The 15141-nt window shown below is 40.3% G+C and overlaps 1 protein-coding gene across 1 annotated transcript; it reads right to left on the reverse strand.

The window, feature by feature from the left end:
* Window positions 1-808: 808 nt before the first annotated feature.
* KDELC2 (KDEL (Lys-Asp-Glu-Leu) containing 2) lies at window positions 809-11398 on the reverse strand. Its single transcript, XM_009999429.1, has 9 exons — window positions 11141-11398; window positions 10799-10901; window positions 8653-8850; window positions 6991-7277; window positions 6352-6568; window positions 4504-4700; window positions 3337-3531; window positions 2266-2370; window positions 809-1431 (listed from the first exon to the last, which is right to left on the reverse strand). Exons 1-9 carry the CDS (start codon window positions 11396-11398, stop codon window positions 1306-1308), a joined length of 1686 nt encoding a protein of 561 aa, XP_009997731.1. The 3' UTR covers window positions 809-1305.
* Between the last annotated feature and the right edge of the window lie 3743 nt (window positions 11399-15141).

Genomic DNA, 15141 nt, shown 5'->3' on the forward strand with positions numbered 1-15141 from the left:
TACAGGCAGCTGAAAGCAGCCTCACAACTACAGTCCCTACTCCTCATGGGAGATTTCAACTACCCCGATATCTGCTGGAAGACTCACACAGCCAGCCTTTCACAGTCTAGGAGGTTCCTCCAGTGCATTGATGATAACTTCTTAATGCAAATGGTGGACAAGCCGACTAGAAGAGGAGCGCTGCTGGATCTTGTACTAACCAACAAGGAGGGCTTTGTTGAAGCAGTGGTGGTCAATGGCAGCCTAGGCTGCAGTGATCATGAGATGGTGGAGTTCAGGATCCTGTGTGGAAGGAACAGAATACCCAGTAGGATCAGAACCCTGGACTTCCACAGGGCAAACTTTGGCCTCCTCAATCAACTGTTAAGGGAAATCCCATGGGACAGGGTGCTAGAAGGTAAAGGGGCTCAAGATAGCTGGTCAACATTCAACGTAGTTCATGAACCCAAGAGAAAATAAATGGTGGCATCCTCAGCTCTACACAGAAGTTAAATCTAGGCAGTCTAAATCTGCTAGGATCTGTAGGATCTGTGTCTACACTCATAGACATGGTCACTGGCAGGGAACAGGTCTTCAGAGGGGTGTCTTGGCACTCAAAGCACTGTGATTATGATAGCTTAGCTACACAGTCTGCTTTAAAGCAGCATTTAATTTTGGTGATTCACAGACATGGTACTTATAAAAATGTCATTCTGAGCTCTCCCTCTTCTCTCCGTTTTTCTCTGAAATTGATAAATATTATACCATGTTCTCTATTCTGTTATCTGTCATAGACCAAAAAATAATCTTAAAGCAACACCAGATTTGATATCTGTAAATCTCAAATATTCATTTTCTTTGTCTAGTTAGAAAACTGTTTTGTATACAAGAAACAATCTAACACTGAGGTATACTTTATGAAGAAGTCATAACACTGTTTAAGTATGTTGCAAATGCTCCTTTAGAATAACTTGCACTGACTCATGGAAGATCTTTTGTGGATGACTAGTTCCTTATAAAACTTTGGTAGCCAGGTCCCAGCTGGAACACCAGCAGCACTGTGCTCTTCTTCCTGATGATGCAGCACATCAAACAAGTCCCCCAGACACTCCCCATTACAGGCTCAGTATCTGTCTGGTGGTGGTCACGGAACAAAACTGTGGGAACCAATGTTGTAGATCAGAGTCAGTGTAAAAAAGAATATGTAAATACAAGAAGAATACACAAGTAAGAATGTTTCCTAGTCCGTAGTGTCTAAGATTTCACAGCTTAATACCTATTTAAATTCTTGCATTGTAAGTGGGCGATTTTCTTCATCTGGTACAGTTATAGATCTTCCCTTAAAAGCTTTTTCCTGTGGCAACTGCATACTGAGTCCCTGTCATCAGGCTGAGGTACAAGTTCCATGCCATCCTGTATTTCAGGTTTGCTGGCTTGGCGTCTGGCATATTCCTGAAATATGTAAACAACATTTAAGAATGCTACAAGCACCAACGTATAATTCATGAAACAGAATTTTCTTCCTCCCTTCCACTCACAAGGTTGCCTTTATCCAGGCTCCTCATGTCATTGTTTACAACCTATTTGCAAGGTGTCTTTATAACACACCTACTAAAAGGATACATTGCCTCTGAAAACCTTTAATGTTTTACCCTGTTGTATTAGTAATGGCAATTTCAATATTGCCATTATTTGTGCCTCTAACCACTTAATGCAGAAAATGCTGTAGTTTTTGTACACTGATCAGTTCCAAACTTTGTGTCAATCTGTGGCTGCTAAAGCTGAGATCTAACTCTGTACAGCAGAACAGGAAAAAAGAAATTAGTACTTTAAGAGATCAGACATGTCTTTCACTAGACATTTGCATCTCCTAGGGAAGCAATGAGTATTTGACTCATTAGCCATACTTCTGGAATTTCTTTTCCATGTATTCACTGCTTTGTAATACAGTGGAGTTGCTCATGAGGGGATGATGGGAAAAAGGAAGAAAGTTGTGTTCAGATTATCTCCCATATCTCTTAGAAACCACATACCAAGTGACACTGACAACAGGTCTGACTGTGGGGATGGAGGCAAAAAAAAGGAATATCTGATTCTGTAAAACAACTAATAATTGCCAGGTTGCCTCTTAGATGGTGAATCAGGTATTAGCAAAGCTCTTCATGCTGATCTCCTGTGAATAATAGGAACCATGGCTGCTACTGATTTAAGGACTGAGCCTGAAGTTTGTAGCAATGGTAGCAGTAGCAGCTGGGGGAAAGTAATGAAGTGATCTATTGTACTAACCTGGAGCACTTTATAATAGTAGCAGTAAAACTTATGAGGCTGAAGTAATTCTCTTGCTATTAATTGTCCTTCTTTAGCAATTTTTCTTGCTGCTTCATCATTTTCCTGGAAAATTGAGACAAAATAGGGCAATCAGTGAGTTACTCAAAGCCTGGTTGGCATTAAAAGTTTTATTAAAGGGGCATTTATTCAAATGTGCAACTTTATGTGCAATTACTGGGAGGCTGCAAAGGCATGCTTTAAATTGCAGATTTTTTTAAAATACAGAATTGCTTTTATGGTCACAACTGGTACCTTAGGGCTATCAATTACAACTTTCATGGATAATTGTACAATTTGGAAAAGTCAGTTGATTACTGCTCTACTGTTTTGTCCAAGCCACAAAGTCTCTTCAAAATAAATTCTGACATCTCCCACACATACTAAGCTTTACACAAGATCAAGCCACAGCTGTTGTCCTTTCCTATGCAATGCAATTCAATGTCTTCCTTCTAAAAATGACTCTGCTTGAATTCATGTACTTCTCTCAAATTCTTTTAGGTCTGTATTTCAAAGCTTTAGTAATCTTATCTCATTCTTTATGAAGAACTACAGCACTCTCAGAACAGAAACATAATCACACTATTGTATTGGTTTGTTTTGTTATAGAATCCCAGCCTCTTATTCTGAGCATGTTACAGAGCAGGGATTTTTTGTATGTTCAAACAGAACACACAAGGACTTCTGTTCCAGTGAGGACCTAAAAAACCACAATGGAATTAATTAGGTGGTATCTAGCATTCTGGGCGTTTCTCTGAAAATTACCTGCATTAGTCAGTATACTAAGGTTCTGACTCATGAAAAGCTTCTGCACATACCTAAAATAAATTCTTAAGTGTTTCCCTGAATAGAGATGGTTACGTGAATTAAGGCCTTCCCAACTTATACTAACAACAAAATGTACTTCCTTTACCCTAGGATCTAAACAGAGTTCATGCAAAATCTGTGTGTGGAAATACAAAGAGATAATTAAGATGCACTGTTTACATATTTGTTTTATCACTTTGAACTTGAACTAGTAATGGAACTTACCTTAGCCCATTTTATTTTCTCTAGCAAGTCCTCTAAGTTTCTCTTAACTGGAACATAATGTTTCCATGGTTTTAATCCAATATAAAAGTGTTCATAGTACTGGGAATCTTGTTTCAATACTAGGCTGTCACCCAGCAAGAGGTATGGAAACCTGTAAGCTGCTACAGTCCCGTCGACATTCACCTGGTATTTGTACTACAACATGAAGATGGAAAGAAAGGTGAAACCTTTTGAATCAAAATAGGAACACTCCTGGATAAAAGATTATTTTCACAGGTAAAGCATAATTGTATTTATTAATTTTTATCTTCAAACCTGTTTTAAACAAGTGTAGTTTCAAGTGCTATGGGTAACATAATGGAAAAAGGATTTGCTTTTGACCCAAGACTGACAGTCAAGAACCCTTATGTCACATCAACTGCCTGATGGGTATTCTATTAAAGTATCCTGGGACAGAGCAAGGGGTAGAAATAAAACTAATCTTTTATTCAAAAATAGTAAATTTATTCTGTTTTCCAATTATATCCTTATGTAGAATAATCTGAAACATATATTATTGTATAAAATAATCTGCAACATTATACTAAAAGTAACCATGAATGTACTGCTCTGGCAAATGCTCTTGGCTGTCACAGCATTTTTGATTTGTTAATTGCTGGAACAGAAATTCAGCTGACATATATTATAATTGGTTTTTACAGGGCTTTTCCTTCCTTTACTTTTTATACCTCTACTGCAGTGGAATTTATGTATTAAACTGCAACTAAACCACCTATTTATTTTTCTAACTTGTTACTTGGAGGACTCTTTCTGACATCCATAATGTACTTGCAAAAGACACAAGTTGTATCCATTGTTTCCGTATTTACCCCAAATAATAGAAAACCTGATGGTGAGAAATCAAATTTCTCAATCTATTAAAACTCAACAAAACAAAACTCCAAGAGCTCTAAGGAACTCCATGAAAACAAGTACAGTGGCTTTCTTTAGAAGCATGTTACACTGTCACTTGGTTACAGGTGGTCTATCTACCTCACATCAACCAGCATTCGCAGTGTAGCACAATTGTTTTATTTACTGGCTGGAATTAGCAAAAGTAAGCATTGTCTTTGCAGTTGATCTGAACTTGACAGCAAAATAAATCCAAGACTGGAATTTGCTTTCTACCTTAAAGAAGTCAAAGAAGCCCATCAGCTGAACCTTTCCCAGCTCTTTTTCTTTTTCTCTGAAGAAGAAATACCCTGTTATTCCAGCATCTAGTAGTTCTGGATTTTCCTTGGATAACTTGACAAGATGGAGACGTTCTTCTCGGCTGTCTCGACCTCTAAATAAAGCTTGCTCAGTTTTGTTTTCCCACAACGGGCCTATGAGCATTGCATGGTAAGATAAAAGCAAACAGTAATGAAATGTTCATGATGTGTTTAAAGCAAATAAGGAACTTGCTATGACACTGGCATTACACTCAGAGACATGGAAAAACAGGCATGATTCACAGAATCACAGAATATTAGGGTTTGGAAGGGACCTCCAAAGATCATCAAGTCTAACCCCCCTGCCAGAGCAGGACCAAAAACCAAAACCAACAACAAAAAACTAGGGCAGATCACTCAGAAAGGCATCCAGACAGGTCTTGAAAGTCTCCAGAGAAGGAGACTCCATGACCTCTCTAGGCAGCCTGTTCCAGTGCTTTGTCACCCTCACAGTAAAGAAGTTTTTCCTCATGTTGAGGTAGAACTTCCTGTGCTTGAGTTTGAATCCATTGCCCCTCGTTCTGCCACAGGGCACAAGTGAAAAGAGCTTGTCCCTGCCTTCTTGATGCCCAGCCCTCATGTATTTATAGACATTAACTAGATCCCCCCCCAGTCTTCTCTCCTCTAGACTGAAAAGCCCCAGGTCTCTCAGCCTTTCCTCATAAGGCAGGTGTTCCAGTCCCTTAATCATCCTCAGAGCCTCCGTTGGACTCTCTCAAGTATGATCAAGTATGATTCCTCATAGTTAATCCAGAATCACTTATTAATCACAGCTTGAATTCTGCAGCAAGAAACTGAGCCACTTATAAAAGGAAAATCAGAAAATGGCTTTTCCAGTCAACAATTTTATCTTTAAATAACTTGAAATATCTTGAAAGCTACATAGGTATTATAATCAAACTATGCAAGTAAAACAGTAATAATTATAGTAATTCTCCATTGACATCCTCAAAGCCTGACACAATAACAAATATTTCTTTAGTAAAATCCACTTCTGTAAGCCAGCAATTTAGTTAGGTCTTTAAGGAATCACTTAATGATGATTTAAATAGGGAAAAAAAGGGCTATACTGTGTCCTGAAGTTACTTACAAAAACTTGGAAGACTTAATCTCTGCTTACTGCCTGCTTTTAAAAACAGTAAATATGTCCTTTCTCATCCTTCTGTTGGAAAGTTTCTTAAAGGACCTACTAAAATGGAGTAGGTTCTTATCATGTCCTATTTGGAAAAGCAGCTGGACTAAATAAGTAAAAGTCACATGCTTCAATCTGTTAATTTGACCCCTGTCAGTAAAACTGACTCTTCCATAAAAGCTAGAGGTATTTCATTTTAAACAATAAACCTCTTATAAGAGGTTGCACCATAGTATTAGCTTACTTCTTTCAGGATTCATTCATTTTTATGTAAACAGAACATTGGGCCACATTCACAGTCAGAAAAAGGGTTACTATTTGATTAGAAGGAGCACATTCAAGTCCTTCACTGAGAAAGGCCTTTTGATTATATTTACTTGTCTTTTGACAGGTCACAGTAGCTATCCTCTGGATACCTTTAAGTTAAAATTCACTACTATTCTAAACTGGACTTCTTAAATTTTGGCTCTAAATCCATGTTAGACACCTGCTTAGCTGTAAAGACTAACCTCTTATATTAAAACACCTCCTAAGGCACTTGTGAACTGAAGAATTTAACACATTATTTGAACGCAACTTGATCTTTGATGGAATTCACAAATTCTCTTTTGAAATCCATGATCTCTAATTTACCTGTATTTCCTTGAATAGAAAGGAGATCATTTGTGACACCACGTAGGGTTTCAAGAGTTGAGTGGGTTACATCATACGTTGGAAGGACTATGTCTCTTGAATCCACAGAGCCACACCACGAAATGACAGGTAGAGGGCCAGGTGTGTCATTAGCCTTCCGATATTCGACTGGCCAGTCTCCAACATTCAGATAAAACTCCACATCAGGAAGACGAACCTAAATATATACCCAAGACAGGATAATAACACAAAGACAGAAGCTGTTTGTCACTCCTACAAGTATTGCTCAGTTCTCTAACATCATGCAGAATCACTAAACCTACCACATAGTATTTAGCTGAGCTTAAGGTGTGGATTTCAAGTTTTTGCCCTGCAAGCATGAAAGGAACACTCAGAGAGGCCAGGAAAAGGATCGCAGTCAGGCCTGAGCCCTTGCAGCCTTCCTACCCATTTCAGTACTGTCAAGCTCAAACCCCACATACGAGTTTCAGCCTGGTCCTTAGAGATACACTGTCATCTTGGTGAAAAAATGGAAGTCAAATCTTACTTCAGGAATTCTGAATCTGAAGATACCTCAAGGAATGCAGCATTGCCATATTAAAACACGACATAATAGACTTGAATGATCGAAAATTATACCTTTCTTGCCAGTGACAGGAACATTTCATCAGAGAACATTTTGAAGTCTGTATACCTCCCTAAGGAACGACGGTAGATGTGATTATTGAGAATAGTGTAATGGACAATAGCACCTCTTGTTTGACTGAATTTTTTTGGAATTTCTTTACGCATTCGCTGAAGATCAATGGTGGGAAAAGACATGAAGTCCTTTGTAATCTGAGGTTCCTGGGATGGACAAGACATAACATTCTGCCAGGTCTCAGGGTCTTCTTCAGGACAGTCACAATATTCATGATAAACTGGTCCTGCAGTAAACAAAGCAATAAGAGTCTGTATTTGTGATTCTACCTCAACCATAATTGCCCATATACATGGGCATATAAATGTAGACATTACAGGGGCTTTACATTTTTTATTCCAAGTTTTCTGAAGTGTTCCTGTGAAATCATCCTCCCTACAACATGTCTGGGGTTCAGTAATGTAACTGAGAAAACAGCAACATTTTAATCCTCTCAAAAATTTTTTGCTATCAGGGTCAAATTTATCTGTATAATGAAGCTCCATTATTGTGTCACCTGCCAACCACATAAGAGCATTCAGAGTTGTTCTAACAGTCCATAACTACAGAAGCTCAGCTATTGCAGTTTCAATTTTAGCCTAATTCAGAACTTCAAGACCCCAATAGTCTTTACCTCTGGCATAAGGTGTTTTATGCACAATCAACTGTTCTTTCTGCCCTTTGGAAACTGAAAAATTAGGTATAAATAAGAGCCTCGCAGAGCATGAAAAAAAGCCCTTTTTAATTTCCTTTTAATGAAACAGATTCTGTCCTGTGTCATAGTTTAATGGCTGTTGGCAAATGTGCATCAGCAAAAAGAAGGCATACTACTACTTTGAGGACTCAGAACAGTTTTGTTTCAGTTTGAAGTTTCTGTTTGCATTTAGGAAATTTTATTTTAAAAAACAATGACCAAATTCTATTTTGAAGAAGTAGTGATGAACTGAAACAAGACTCTCCAGATACAAAAATTTGTATTATCTTTTTCTTTGCTAAACAGCTGTCCATTGAAGAGCAAGAGAAGGTAGTTAAAAAAGTAGATCTCAAATGAGAAAGTAATTTGCATTGTTTTCCCTGCTTTTAAATAGTTGTTCTACCATAGAAAGACAGTTAAATATTATCTGGTTAAGGAAATATTGTCCTGGTTTTTATGAAGGATCCTACTTTTTAGAAATCATAGACATTTGAATTATAAAGTGTTTGGGACAACAAAACCACCTTGTTTTTGCAGGTAGTATTTTCTACTTCAGATAAAAATAACACAATGTTTATGTGAATCCCCACTTGAACACCTTAAAAAACACAAGCATTGCTCTCTTATTACCTACCAAACTGACAAGACCTATCTCCTTATGCAAGAGGGAAGAGGAGATGTCCAAACACATCACCTTAACCTCAGGGACCATAATCTACATGCTTATGCATCTAGGTCCTGTAACGTGGCAATGTATAGAGAGTGTCACTGCTTACTTCTCAGTATAAGGAGAACATTTGTGAGGAGACTTCATGAACAAGGTCAAACACACCTCTAATTTCACACCTCTTCTTCTAGCAGTAAATTAGTCCATAGCATTTCTGTAGCTACCATCACACATTGCATGAAATGAAAAAAATACCCTTACCTTTCAAAATATAAGGAGATTGAGCTACATGCTGGTCACCATAAAATATCTCAATTTTCAACCCTTTTCTGACACTCCCATACATCCGATACCGCATCAGAAATGTGCCATCATTTCTATCCAAAGGGTGAGGGGTGTAAATTCTGGTGGCTTCTTTTGGAGAAAGTGCTGTTATTACCACTTTAAACTGTGTTTTTCCTGAAAAGAGGAAATAAAACCAGATAAAAGCACTTGAAGATATTAGTATCACATATATGAAATAAAGGTGAGAGTAAATTGTACTGGATTATGTCCATGGAATTTAATTTAACATTGCACTATAAATTTTTTTATGATACCAAGTTGGTAAAATGAATTTCCAGTGATGGAAGATAATCCTACCAAATTTTCTTGATCATCACATATCTAATAAATGGAAAACCTGTAGGTGGAGATAAAAAGTTAAATAAGGATTACAACATGGGAGGAAAGGCTAGAAGTATTTAAAAGCAAAGATTAGGTTTAATATTTGGTTAGTGCTCTGCAGAACAGTAATTTCCTCTAGCAAAAGAAAGATAGGAAAACAAGCTAAGAATAAGAGAAGAAAAGAATACTTGCCAGCTTGTGGAAAGGCAGTTTCAGCATGCAGGAGTCAGATAGAAATTGTTCACCTTTGGGCTGCAGCTGGCTCTCTTGCAAATTTTAAGTCCCAGCTACTGAAAAGTAGGGATAAGAGAATGGTGATAGAGATGTTTCCTGGACATCTGTCTGACTTGTGCTTAAAGATCACCAGCATTTCATCATTAATACACTGTGACTTTTTAACTGGGCATGAAATATTTTGTGGACAACATAACTATGCATAAACACAAATCTATCATGTTCCCTTATTTCTGTCATAAGTGGTCATTATCAGCTTTATTCTTCAAAAAAGAGGGGAACAGGTTATTCACAACATGTTACAGTCTAACCATTGCAAATAAAACAAATGTGATGGATGCTACCACCAAGTAGTACTCAGAAAGAAATGAAACTGAAAAAATCCAGATAAAATTAAAAAATGTTACTGAAGTGTGAATGTGTTCCAACAGCACTTAAAGATTCATGTTACAGTTATTTCTATAAAATCCACAGCTTAACATCCATTAATATGTCAGTGATAATGGCCCAACACGGTGTATAAGAGTCATTTAACAATCATAGAATATGCGGAGTTGGAAGGGACCCATCAGGATCATCAAGTCCAACTCCTGCCCCTGTGTAGGGCACCCCAAGAATCACACCATGTATCTGAGAGCATCATCCAAACACTTCTTGAACTCAGGCAGACTTTGTGCTGTGACCACTTCCCTGGGGAGCTTGTTCCAGTTCTCAACCACCCTCTGGGTGGAAAACCTTTTCCTAATATCCAACCTAAATCTCCCCTGATTCAGCTTCCTGCCATTTCTCTGAGTCCTGTCACTGGTCACAAGAGTGAAGAGATCAGTCCCTGCCCCATCTCTTCCCCTCGTGAGGAAGCCACAGACTGCAGTGAGGTCACCCCTCAGCCTCCTCCTCTCCAAACTGAATAATCCAAGTGACCTCAGCCACTCCTCATAAGTTATCCCTTCCAGACCCTTCACCTTCCTCACGGCTCTCCTTTGGACACTCTCCAATAGCTTAATGTCCTTTTTATATTGTGGTGCCCAAAACTGCAGGCAGTACTCAAGGTGAGGCTGCACCAGTGCAGAGCAGAGCAGGACAATCACCTCCCTTGACCGGCTGGCAACACGGTGCTGGATGTACCCCAGGACACAGGTGGCCTTCCTGGCTGCCAGGGCACACTGCTGGATCATCTTCAGTTTGCCACCAACCAGGACCCCCAGGTCCCTCTCCACCACACTTCTCTTCAGCCACTTGTTCCCTTGTGCAGAATCTGTCACTTGCCCTTGTTAAATTTCATGTGGTTGGTGACTGCCCATCTCTCCAACCTGTCAAGGTCTCTCTGCAAGGCCTGCCTGCCCTCAAGGGAGTTGACAGCTCCTCCCAGTTTTGTATCATCAGCAAACGTGCTTAGAATTCCTTCAAATCCTGCCTCCAAGTCATTGATGAAGATGTTAAAGAGGACTGGGCCTTGGATGGAGCCCTGCAGGACCCCACTAGTGACCAGTCACCAGCCTGATGTTACCCCTTTCACTGTCACTCTTTGTGCTTGATCTGTGAGCCAGTTGCTCACCCATCTTATGGTAGGCTTGTCCAACTGTATGCTGGACATTTTGTCCAAGAGAATACTGTGAGAGACAGTATCAAAAGCTTTGGGGAAGTCCAGAAATATTACATCCACTGGCTTCCCTTGATCAACTAGGTGGGTTACCTTGCAATAAAAAGAAATTAGGTTTGACAAGCAGGACTTTCCCCTTGTGAAGCTGTGCTGGCTGTGATCGATGACTGCACTGTCCTCCAGGGGTTTTTCAGTACCTCCCAGGATAGTATTTTCCATAATTTTACCAGGCACTGAAGTTAGACTGACTGGCCTGTAGTATCCAGGGTTCTCCTTCTTGCCCTTCTTGAATATTGGAACATTAGCCAGTTTCCAGTCAACTGGGATCTCTCCAGATTCCCAGGACCTCCCAGAAATCATAGAGAGAGGCCTGGTGATGACATCAGTCAGCTCTCTGGGGACTCTCAGATGGATCCCACCAAGCCCCATGGACTTGTAGGGATCTAACTGTAGCAGGAGATCCTTTTTCAGGGTCACCGAAGTCTTATCTTCCCTAGAGCACTGCATCTTGAAATAGGATTCAACTCAATTACTGTGCAAGAGTCTCCAGATTGATCATAAGGCAAAATCCTTATGATTTCGGATGTGTATTTCCTGACAACAGATGCCAGGTCTTGTCACAGAGAGAACAGTCACTCTAGGCAACTCACATCCTTCGAGATATTGTTGTCAGAGTGGATCCCTCTATAAATAAAAATATGGCCAATGTCTGTGAGCAGAATAATCTCTCAATGCTGAACATACTCTCTCTTCTGCTTTGTTTTCCAGTGTAAGAATGAAGACTTTGCAAACGCTCTGGGTAATCTGTTTTATCACCCTCATGATAAAAAAACCTTTTTCTTGTGTTCAGACTGAATTGAATGTAATTGTCCTTCCAGTTTTCAGGAACATCTTCTGTTTGTTGCAGTCTTTCAAAGACAATTAGAAGTGGCCTCTACAAGGGTACTTGCAGAATTCTTTCTTGTTGCCCTTCTTATCCCTCACCAGAATAAACTCCATATGAGTTTTGACTTTCTTAACCCCAGCCCTGCACAATGAGACAGCATCTCTATAGTCCTCCTGGTTTACCTGCCCCTTCTACCTCTTCTACGCTTCCTTCTTCTGTCTGCATTTAGTTAGAAGCTCCTTGTTCGTCCCTACAGGCCTCCTGACATCTTTGGTTTCCTGCTGGTAAAGACAGATCATTCTTGAGCTAGGAGGGGCAAGCCCTGAATATGAAGCAGCTGAGAAAGCAACAGGGAAGGACTTATTCTTCAGAAGAAAAGAACCATTTAAATTTTTGTTCTTTATGTGATTCTGATGGAATTAGACTTATCTTGGATTTATTAATTCTCTCATGTCGTCCATATTTTTATGACCACAGTATCTGCTTTTCATTCTACTAGAGTAAAAAGACTTTAAGAAACTTCAGAGACTCTGAATACAGTGCCAGCACAAGCACTAAGACTGTGGTAAGGCTTTTGAAAGGATGAAAACATCAGTGAATTGGTTTCCTCCTGAGTGGCCTTCTGCATGAGGATAGCGTGGAGCTGTAGCCCAAATAAGAGGAAAGACACATTTCTCCAGTGGTGAGTAACAATTTCTGTTCCTCATTCAACTAAGTACTGCCAGAAGTCTTAGTGCAGGAGTGAGCCCCCTCCTTTTGAATTTGCCAACAGATTCCGTTAATGACTCTCCCTAATGAATGGACTTCTGTGTCTCTACAATGTTACTGCTGGTCACAACCACCTTTTTACCAACTTAATCCAAGTATCCTCTCTCGATGACTATCACATAGTACTTTTTGGACAAAGAAGCCCTTGAATCCAGAGAAAATAATGTTATCTTTATATTAGTTATTTGTCTCTTTTTACCCAATTTATAAAATGGCATTTTTACCAGGTATAGAAATTTCCTACTAGAGAAAATGAAGTTTTCAGTTATCATAAAAATGTGTCAATATTGAGAAATCTCAAGCCAAATGCTACTGAGTTTGATCTCACTGTCCTCATATACAGCAAAAAACTAAGCTGGTCTTTGTTCCCAACTGGTTATGGACCTACTGCTCTAGTGACATGCAGAGGTCTGGATCTACCCAAAGGATGTGTTAGTTTTAGTTGATGGCAGTTTAGATGCAGAAAGCATTTGATAAGGGAAAAGTGACCTGGTAGCAAAGCTCTCTAAGAATAAGTTAATCCCACTGAAAGGGAGAGGAAAGAAAAGGGAAACTGGATATTTAATGCAAGTACAAATTATTCACTGGAGGCAACAGGATTTTTGTTTATGATTTACAACATTCATTGCATAATGGGGCCAAGGCCTCCAAGTACTGCTGCAGTACTTAATTATAACAGCTTTTGGCTGATTTATTTTTTTAAAACTGGAGAAAGGTTATCATGGTACTTTCACTCATGCTTTTTCTAATTTTCTCAATTCAAAGACATAAGTAAAAAATTGTTTCACCCTGAAAACCTGTCTAGGACATTATTTTAAGTAAAAAATAATGTTCCAATCCTGAAGAGAAACTAAAACACAGACACCATCAAGATGGGATACTTTAAGAAACCCAGGTGATGCAACTTGCTTTCTGTATGTGTGCTGGTTTGGTTTGGTGGGTTTTTTGGTAGTGGGGGAAGGGCCCCAGGAGTGGCTACTGTAAGAAGCTGAGAAGCTCCCCCTGCTCCAAACCCAGCCAAGGAGCCATTGGAGGGACAACAGATGAGCCTCTGTCATTAACGTACGAAAGAAATTAAATGAGACCTGAGCAGATTGAGCAGCTGGAGAAGATCTGAGCCGGAGAGGCAGAGAGACCAGCTGAGAAGCCCCCCCTGCTCCAAACCCAGCCAAGGAGCCATTGGAGGGACAACAGATGAGCCTCTGTCATTAACGTACGAAAGAAATTAAATGAGACCTGAGCAGATTGAGCAGCTGGAGAAGATCTGAGCCGGAGAGGCAGAGAGACCAGTGCTGGTGATTGGTGAGGAAGAAGGGGAAGAAGGTGCCCAAGCAGAAGTTTCCCTGTAGCCCATGGTGAGATGGCAGCTGTGCCCCTGCACTCATGGAGGAACGTGGTGGGACATTCCCTGAAGGAGCTAGGAGGGGTGAACTTGGCCAGTGGACTTGGATGTTGTGGCCAGAGGATTTGCTGCCTGTGGACTCTGATTGTGCAGCTCTGGAAGACCCCGGTGCCAGGGGAGTTTGTTCCCAAAGCAGCCCCTGACTCTGTGGGAAGCCCAGGCTGGAACAGCTCCGGACCTTGTGGGAAGGACTCAGGAAGGAGAGGTTCATGCAGGACTCTCTCCTATGGGAGGGACCCCATGGGGAAGCAGGGAAGGACTGTAAGGAATCCTTCTTCCTGAGGAGGAAGCAGTGGCAGGAACCACCTGTGAAGTGACTCTAAACCCCATCCCCTGTCCCCTGTGCTGCTGGGGGGAAGGAGGGAGAGAAACCAGGAACAAAGTGATTTGGGCCTGGAAAGAAGGGAGGGGTGGGGTAACATATGCAAGCCCTGCTCTGTGTGTGTCTGTGTCCTGTGTGTGTTTGATTAGTGTGAAATGAAATTACTATTTTTTCCCCAAGTTGAGTCTGTTTTGCCTGGGACCTTAATGGGTGAAGAACCCTCCTTGTCCTTTGTCTCAACCCATGAGCTTCTAGTTGGCCTTTGTCCTCCCATCCCAGTGTGTGTCTGGGGAAGCTGAGTGAACGGCCATGGGGCTGTTCCTTTGTTGTCACTGTTAGGCCCAAAACATGACAGTAGGGATTTCTTCCCATCTATAGCTTGCATGCATGGATGAAAGAGTGAAGAAGTGCAGGGATGGAAAGGGAGGAAAGGTAACAAGGTATTGATTTATGCAAACTGTTAGAGAAGAACAAACGACCTAGTCACCCTGACTGTGACATGTATGCAGGAGAGAAAGGAAAAGATCTGAAAATAGGATTTTTTCCTCCACTTTTTTATTGAAAGCATTGCTGGTTATTTTCACAGATGGAAACTGGTGAGAGTCAACAAACAGGCAGCTGAACAAAACAGGTTCACTTAGCGCTTAACAAAATGGACTCCTGTGAATAGTATATACTTTAACAGAGTCAGATGTGAGGATATATATGCAGGAACAAAGAAATACAGATCATGGTAGGAAGCTGTGTGTGACCATCACAAAATCCAGGCATTGTGGTCAACAAAAAAAATGAGTTGCAAAGTTACAGCAAGTAGGTTGACGTGTGATGTGCAACGGTGCACAGTAATTCTGGTGACTGGAAAACAGACCTGG

Source organism: Chaetura pelagica, unplaced genomic scaffold (genome assembly GCF_000747805.2).
Source record: "Chaetura pelagica isolate M959 unplaced genomic scaffold, ChaPel_1.0 scaffold85, whole genome shotgun sequence".
Classification (NCBI taxonomy): Eukaryota; Metazoa; Chordata; class Aves; order Apodiformes; family Apodidae; genus Chaetura; species Chaetura pelagica.